General features: G+C 40.8%; 1 protein-coding gene across 1 annotated transcript; it reads left to right on the plus strand.

Annotated features, from left to right (window-relative positions):
• Positions 1 to 5,239: 5,239 nt before the first annotated feature.
• On the plus strand, positions 5,240 to 8,839 carry LOC115823825 (ecto-ADP-ribosyltransferase 5-like). Its single transcript, XM_030787848.1, has 3 exons — positions 5,240 to 5,901; positions 8,447 to 8,610; positions 8,706 to 8,839. Exons 1-3 carry the CDS (start codon positions 5,240 to 5,242, stop codon positions 8,837 to 8,839), a joined length of 960 nt encoding a protein of 319 aa, XP_030643708.1.
• Positions 8,840 to 9,098: the final 259 nt, after the last annotated feature.

Below are 9,098 nucleotides of genomic sequence, written 5' to 3' on the forward strand. Positions count from 1 at the left end.
TGTGGGTAGGGAATGTGTATGTATGTGCCTATTCATATGTGTGTGTGTGTGTGTGTGTGTGAGAGAGAGAGAGAGAGAGAGAGAGAGAGAGAAAGAGAGAGAGAGAGAGAATTCTGAAACTACCCTCTACCCCTTAGCACATTCAGGTTACAGGATCCTTTACACAGGAGCGTAAAGAAAAGAGGGAGAACCAGAAGGGAAAAGCAGCAGAAACAGAAAAAGACGAGACTCAAAGTTTCTCAGCATTGCCATTGCACATTCATTAAAGCGTTCCTTTGGTCGGTCTTTTGTCAGCAAAAGCTAACGTATTTCTCTGCCAGTCCATGTCAGCCTGAAATGATTCTGCAGAGGTAATACAGTAGAGGTACTCGTGTGACGTGTCCACATCACAGAAGAAACTTGGTGCGAGGGGCGCGGAGAATGGGCTATTTCTGTCCCAATCCCCTCCTCTGCTCCAGAACCGGCATCCTCGTCAAGGCTTTTCGTTACAGACACTTGCCTATCATCTTCCTCTATTCCTCCTGTTCCACCACTGGCTTGCTTTTTGTGGCGGCAAACAAATCATTCATCATGTTTTGATGTTTGCGTGAACCATACACGAACGGTGTCTGTTATTAAACTGACACCCTTAGAGTTTGTCATACCGATGTCAAAAACACGGAAACCTGTCTCCTAATTTAAAGAGCATGCTTTAGTGTCCTATTTTTGTGAAATCCAAAGTAAACGTTTCAACTTCTCTTGAAATTTGTTCCGAATCTTGAGAACTGTCTGATAATTGCATCATATGATACATTAGAAACAGTAACTTTAGTTGCCACGGCAGCCAGGGAAACAAACGGCGCAAATACACCTTTTGCCCAAATTCCACTCCCAGTTAACTGATTTAGGCTACAAAGCTTTCGTTTTCCAAAAATGCTACCACAGCCTTACTTTTTCTAGAGGCTGAGATGATCTTGAAGATCTGTAGAGACCCGTGGAGCTTGATTTGACTTGAGAAGGACCCCCTGTGACCGGGACTTGAGCGTTACTGACTAACGACTGAGGTCATGGAAGTTTGTGTGCAAATCTACCACCAAAGTCTGTCCACTAAAACATGCAGTGAATGGTGACATATGGACAGTTTCATTAACGTATTGTTTCTACTTTAATGTGTGCAGTTTCATTAACTGATTACTGAAATTACTGTCTGCCTTGGACATTTACAGTATCATCCGAATGTACAGAATCCCGTTTTAATCAAACAGAAGAGGTTCAGTTCAGGAATATTCTTTGAATATGTCTGAATTTATTTAGATATTGATCTATAGGGCCCTATGTTGTTTTGCGCTAACATACCCATACTCTCACTCTTCTTCGTAGATCTGAAATGACGAAGACACTCGAAACATTGGCAGACCTGAACAAAACTGGGTTTGGGAAACCGCCTCCGAGACACGGACTCAGTCTCTTGTACTGGTTTGCTCATGACTGTGTTAAGTTTGACCAATATGGTGAAATGGTCGCACAGTGCAGCCCTACGATGGGCGAATTTGGCTTTAAACCTTTTCATAACCAGTTCGATAACAATGAGCGTCGACGACTTCTTCCTAACGTGAATCATCCCTATTACGAGGTGGGAAACCTCAATGCCGCAGGGGCAGAAAGATTGCCGCGATACGTCAGAGAGAAATACATCGGTAATCACGATGGCAGCAATAAGGATCGCATCATTGTGAGCTTTGATTATCGTTGTTTCATGAAGGTCTATGTGACCCAACATCAAGACCAGTCAAGATTTGACCACCGGCGCACTTACTGTATCAGCCCAGATCTCCTTAGGACAATCAAGAGAATAAAGTCTCCAAAGCAATTCCTGCAAAGTATCGACAATCCAGATGGTGTTTACAACTTTGCATCGCGGGAGCACCCACAGGAGACAACAGTAATAGACATGTCAGAGGAAATAGACATTCAAAACTATATGGATCTGCCTGTGCGCAGTTCCTGTCCGTTCAGTTGCGCCATCCTGTAGCAGAGCTCTAGAGAAGTGTTTGAACACATAATTACTGTCAGTTCTGGCCTCAAGCGATCTTTATCTACACCTGTGCCATTATCACACAGAGAACAACGCAGGGCACCGTCGGGTTTGTGCCAGGAACGTATATGTTTTAATTCTTTAAGGTTTTATCCCCCCCCCCCCCCCTTTAAGATTTAAGGTTTTGTTTGTCTGCATACTTTGAAAACTGATAGAGGAATAAACTGTCAAAGACACACTGTCAGGTGGTCTTTTCATGTAAAGTTGTGTGTAAGAAGTACCATTGCTTTCCCATGCTTTTTGGTTTAATTAAATGACCAATAGTTCAATATAAAATATTTTTATCCTATTGAATCCTATTGAATTTTTAAAAATTTATTTGTTTATTTATTTATTTATTTATTTATTTATTATCCTGCAACGAGGCTTGCAAAACCAACGACGACAACTAATCCTTTATTTTCATTCATCTTCAGTCATCACATTATTTTTCATTCATTCACTCATTCATTCATCCATCCATTTTCAAGCCGTTTAACCTAATTATGGTCAAGGGGGACGCTGGAGCCTATCCCAGCGCTCATTGGGCGAAAGGCGGGGAAACACTCCGGACAGGTCGCCTATCCATTGCAGTATTTTGGGATGAGAAATGTTGATATAGCGACGTTTAAAGACAGCTAGCTCCATCTAGTGGCAATAAGTACAAATGGGCAGTGTTTAACAAATGTGAGATTACAGGAGCCACGCTAAAAAAGCGATACCTTCCCAACTCCAAAACGCCGTTCGTTCAAAATTAATGAACAAAGTTGTTTTGAAAACGTTTTAGAACAAAGTTGATTTCACAAAGTTGACACGGTAACGGCTACAATTGTTCAAATTGAAACTATTACGTTTTTTCACAATCACATTCACACTGAAACTAGTACAAAAAACAAGAACTCTAGAGCATAATATTAGCTAACGGAAGAAAGACTTTCATCAAATCCATAAGCACTCTTCACCTGTTCACCTCACATAAAATACAGCATCCAACACGCAAATTTCTTCTCTTCATAACGCATGATTATCATTAGATTGATAATAGAAAATGTGGGGGCGGGGGTCCAACTTTTTCTCCAGGGAATAGCATAGGATATATAAATGTTTTGAACCCCCCGAAAGGTTGTTTTTACCTCTTTTTTTGGGGGGGGGTCTTAATTTGGGGGCTCAGACCTCCCCTCCCCACCATCCACCCCCGTAATTCGAACCATGGTTATCATTGTTTTTAATGTAGAAAAAGCTCAGAGCAGCACAAGTTGCATTGTTTAAAGAGTAACCCGAACTTTAGAATGATTACAAAGGACCACATGCGAGATCTTATGCTTTAGAATGTATGCCAACATCTGAGAGAGAGAAAGAGAGAGATAGATAGAGAGAGAGAGAGAGAGAGAGAGAGAGAGAAAGAGAGAGTAAGTATGAGTCAGATAAATTAAGTAAGGAAGAGAGAGAGGGAGAGGAAGAGGAGGAGGAATGACAAGGAGAGAAATTACCTGCGATGAGAATACTGCAGCTGTGCTCGGCCACGTTCTTGCATAAGACATGATAGCGAGGGAGGACAGAGAGTGTAGCCAAATCTGAGCTACTTCACTGTTGCCTCCACGATTTCAAAGAGGAAAGCAGGCCATTTACAACTGTGATAATTTTGTCCATATTTGGTAAAAATAGATCGTGGGAGACAAACACGTATTTTTGTAAAATTGGGAGAACGACAACTGGCTGAGGCAAACCACGTTTGATTTCAGAGGAGTAAGAAATGAAGAAATATGTTTTTTCCCCCCACAATGTTATTCAAGTTTGAGGGCTACAGAGTAAAAAAAAAAGGTTATTTGAAATTGTTTTCTCAGTGAAACTGCTTCTGTGAACAAACATTTCAAAACCACTGCATTAGCTGACAAAAAAGAGACTTGGACCTCAACTCTTTAGGCATAAATTGCAAAGCTGTTAAACATTTTGTGCAAAACCAGACAAACTTGTCAAAGCACAGTTAGTTATAAATTATTAAAAAGGTCCATGTTTTGGAATTATGGATGCCAGATGCCTACGGTGGTGAAAACTAGAGAACATTATGAATGAGAGGAGAATAACGCAATGTGAAAGAGAACATTACTTGTGCTTATGTGTATGTGTGCACCTGTGTATGTGTGTGTGTGTGTGTGAGAGAGAGAGAGTTTGATATTGTACATCATTTTAACTGTAACAATTGCAGGTGCAAACTTGCATAATATATGTAGATTACAGTATGACTGTCACAAAGTGCAATTTTTCTACAGACTTTGAAATGTGTGAGGATATTCTTCACTGTGGTTTTCTGAGCTGATCTCGGCAGTGTTCAGTAGTTTTATCTTTTGATGGCTTTTGTGCGAAATCTGAAGGCAACACGTAATTCAGATGTAAACTGTGTCTCTGTGACGTATATTTTCCTGATTGTTACGCTTGTCTTGAGGCTAGTAATTTCTGCTGTTTATAAATGGTTTATTAAAATGTAGTCTTAGATAAACTGACAGCATGACCTCAGACTGACCTCCGCCAAAAGCACAGATATGGGCTACTCATTTTTAAAAGAAACTGAATAATTCACGCTAATTATCACTGAACCTTTCACTGAATTAGTGAAATGCCATAACAGTTGAACTGCGTATGTGTATCATTTTTGTCTTGAAATCCAGGTCAGAGGACTATCATTTGAAGTGTTTATACCTCGTAACCTGATGCGTCGTGATTTTGGAAGATAAAATATCAGGGCTTCTGTCCCTTTTTTCTCACAGTCCTTTTCCTGCTTCTGAAAGTTACAGGAGCAGGTGCACAAATCCCGGCTCGTTCGAGAAAGAACGGGAACAAAGTGGCGTTGTTGTTGATTTTGACATATTTCTCAGTTTTGCAGCAGCCGGAGAGGAAATCGTATTTATAAAGATATTTTATTGGTTATTCAGCACCTTCCTACGCAGGTGTTTTTTTTTCTGGGCTGGAAATATGAAGGCTTTGGCAAAGTTCATTTCTACAATTCTGCTTCTGATCATGAACCACAAAGGAGTGAGTTATTAGGTATTAATCGTCATGGTAAACATCTGTTGTTATGACTGGATCGAGACATGAACGCCCTCAAAGCGTTATTTATTTATTTGTTTGTTTGTTTGTTTGTTTGTAACTCTGCGAATTTCTCTGCAGTTTAGCGCTGCTAGCAGTGCCATGAATTTGGAACTGGACTCGGTGGATGACCAATACACCCAGTGCAGAGAAGAGATGTTAAAGAGGGTGACAGAGCCTGGTGGACTGCTGGACCAAGAGCTACGAAGCGACAACGAATACTATGAAGCCTGGAAAAACGCCAAAACTTGCAGGACACTTATTCCAGGCGTACCCGAGAATTACAGCGTTGCCCTGGCAGTCTTTACAAGTGACTTCAATTTCTATGACAGATTCAACAAAGCTGTTCGGATGCAAGGTGCTTCTGTGGACATATACAAAAGTAAATTCCCCTTCAAGTCACTGCACTTTCTGCTCACTGACGTATTACGAATGCTCAACACAACAGATGAATGCGCCGATAGCATAAGTGGATCTTACACCAATTTCGGTGCGACCAAGGTCGGAACACAGGTGCGTTTGGAACACTTTCACTGGGTCAGCCCGTTCATGAACAAATTTTGTTACACTATATACAAAGTCCAAACTTGCCGTGCATACGATGTTAGTCAGTACTCTTGCTTCCGGGACATCGAAGCTATCATTTCTCCATCCGAGCTTTTTGAGGTCACGGCAGTGGACACAGTAAACAATGAATCTCAGGTTTTGGTTTCTTTGGTGTCCAAGGGAATTTACCGGAAACATCACTGCTCCTTCCTCGCAAGGTAACGCCCTGGGTTCATGATGATATCTATTTTGGTAGAAATTTGTAATTGCTGTTTTAGGCAATGAAAGTCTTAAAGCCTTTGACACTCATGGATTTTTACACAATGAAAATCTTAAAGCGAATGACTCTCATGGATTTTTTTTTCAGGTCTCCTTCAAGCACTTCCTCTGGGCAGCTGACCTCCATTGAGTCATTATACGTCTCTGCCTCTTTCCTTGTACTCCTTTTTACAGATCAAACTTCCAGAAACAACGACGTCTGAGTTTCTCCATTTATATCCAGTTAATCAGACCAACTGCAGTTAAGAGGAAGCCTGCATATTCTCCGTATTCACTATAAACTTACATCTCACTAGTTAGCCTATAGAAATGAGGGTAGTGTTTCTGAAAATGATGAAGCAGAAAACTGCAAAAATCGGTTCAGTAATATACATTTTGGTCACGGGAGCTACAAACAAGTTGACTTTTTTGTTGTCGTTGTTGTCAAGTTTTTCTTCTGTAGAGCATTTTCCCAGCTGTCACTACTCTCAAAAACAGTACATTTAAGATATTAATACAAAAGTGTCATTAAGGGGTAGAATATTTAACCACACAGTTGATCTAATCATAATGACGGAAATGTTGTTATATATTTGATACTTAGGTGTGGAACTGACATTTACTTTTGACGCTTAAACTTGAACAAGAGTTGACTGGTGATTGAGCAACTCTAGCAACTGTGACCTTTTATCCTTCAATTTTTGATGGTTTTTTTTTTTTTTTTGCTGTAATAATGGAGACCATATTCATGTTTCTCTGTTTTGCTTATGTCCGTGTTCCCGCCTTTTTCGTCACGCTTACTGATTTGAAATGTTTGCCTTGGATTAGAGGTGAATGACAATACACAACTGCACATTTCAGAGTATATCAGAGCAAGCCCATGTGTCTGTTCAGTTTTTTAAACTTCACACACAACTGATCTGATCCGTGTTAACATTTTTTTTTTTTTTAGATTACTCTAAACTCTTGAGTTCTCAGTACATGATAGCATTTGGTACATGATAGTCTTATAAACAACAACAACAACAATAAGCAGATCTGATTACAGTTTTTCCTTTCTCACAGAACATGGATGAAACTGTGATCTTTAACCTTTCAAACTCTAAAGACAACTCAGCCTTTCAGCTGAGTTAATTTTTCAGTCCTGATATTTTTAATGCCCGAAAGGCAGTCTTAATAGGAAACTTTAAATGAAAACATCTTTCTGCAAAGTAAATAAAAATATTCAGTCTTTTTTTTTTTTTTAAAGCTGATCAACTAAAATCCTGAAAGAGCTGAAGAACGACAAGACTCAGGTGACTGAATGAGAGCTTCTGATTGGATGAGGACTGCAGTTCAGTCTCATTTAGGATAGAAGTAAAAAGCTATGTTCAACATTATGGATGATTTTTAACATACCATCATCTCAGGGTATCCTTCTCGCACAGAATCTGAATACTGACTGGGATCAAATTCATCATCAGACTGAAAAGAGCACCTCTCTTAATATATCTAGTCTTTCTTATGGTTTAAAAATGTTCATTCCTCAGATATCATGATGTCTATAAAGAAAGCATAGATCTGACATTGCCCTGTTACTTAAAAAGTTGTTCGACTGGATTACTGAAACTTTCCTCATTATTCTCTCTACTCTCTAGACCAGATCATGTTCCCCTTGGCACTATCAACTACCATAACTAATGAAAAACATTTTCGCAACGTATAAAGCGGTCAGTAACCATGAAAGTAATCAGTGGCTGGGAAAAACAATGTTTTATTGTTTGGGTGGACTGCAATTCAAAATCTTCTTTTTTTTTCTGGACTTTCTGATTTAGTTTTTACAACAATAAACCATTAAAAATGCCAATAAAAGTCCATAATCTCTCAAAAAGAACCCCCCCCCCCAAAAAAAACAAACAAACTGTACGCTGACAAACATCCTTAGGGTGTTGTTTTGGTTGTGTTTTTCTTTTGATCTGTTCCCCAGCTGTAGAGAGTCACATGTTTTGCGTGTCCGGCCTTCGTATTGTGCCCTCATTTGGTTTCAGTAGCAAAGCCCACAGCCTGGCTGTACATAATACCACAATACCAAAAGCACGCCAAGGAATTCCAGAACAGACCGCTCGCGAAGGCCTCGCACCAGCATCGAATTTCTCTCCTTTTCCTCTTGACAAACCTTTGCTTTGCTCCATACACTCCAAAGGTTTTAATTGACCTCGGTATGTGAAGTGGTATTGAGAATATCATGTGATATATACAAAAAGGTAGAAAATAAAATATATCGTGTTTATCAGCAGATGTTTTGTTGCAAAGGCTGACGGAATTCGGACGTGAAAGTATTTGTGCCTTTGGCGTGGTCTCAACCAGTCCAACTTTCTTTTGGTCAAATATTTCAACAGTGAACGCTGTTGTACCACAACACCGTCACTCAGATTAAATACATCGCATGTCTAGCGTGATCTTCATGTTAAATACATGTGTGTTACGGCGTGTTCCGTGTGGCTTTCTGTTGATTTATCTTGACAGCTTATTAAGCTGTAAACAAGGAGCTGAGGGCTCCCAGGAGCTGAGTGAAACGTTGAATTTGTATTTCACAGAAACACATGGTGTTCCGGACCCGGAGCCTGAGGCAAAGCCAGAGTTCCAGTTTAGCGTGGGAAGAGGTCCAGTGACGGAGTCAATCAGTTCCAGTGAGGACATGGCACAACAGAATGGTCTTTACCGTCTACACCAGCAGTGGCTCATTCCTCTGTTTCACCTTTTAATGGTAACCATCATCTCCCAGTGTCTAAAATCTGCTGGACGTCCTGCTGGCAGGGGCTGGCCAGGTTACTCAGCAAGCGCAGCAGTAGCTTGTACCTCTACAGTGTCAGAGGTAAGGATCACCTCCGCCTCGGGGCAGACGCGGTGCGGTGCTAATGCACGGACACTTTGCTTAGACCGGGACACCTGCCGGCAACGATGCTTTTCGTTAACACAGTGTATGTTCTGCTGACGTTCCACACGCACACACGCCTGTGAAGACGCCCTCGTGCCAGGGTACACGTGGACGCGCCGGTCCTGCTTGCGTGGTCGCTCTGGGTGAACGCGGTGCAGCTGGTGTCCTGTAGATGCATGAAAGACTTCACTCAGATCCATAGTGTTTTTTTTTTGTTTTTTTTTTTACAGCAGACGCAGC

This window comes from Chanos chanos, chromosome 11 (genome assembly GCF_902362185.1).
Source record: "Chanos chanos chromosome 11, fChaCha1.1, whole genome shotgun sequence".
Lineage (NCBI taxonomy): Eukaryota > Metazoa > Chordata > Actinopteri > Gonorynchiformes > Chanidae > Chanos > Chanos chanos.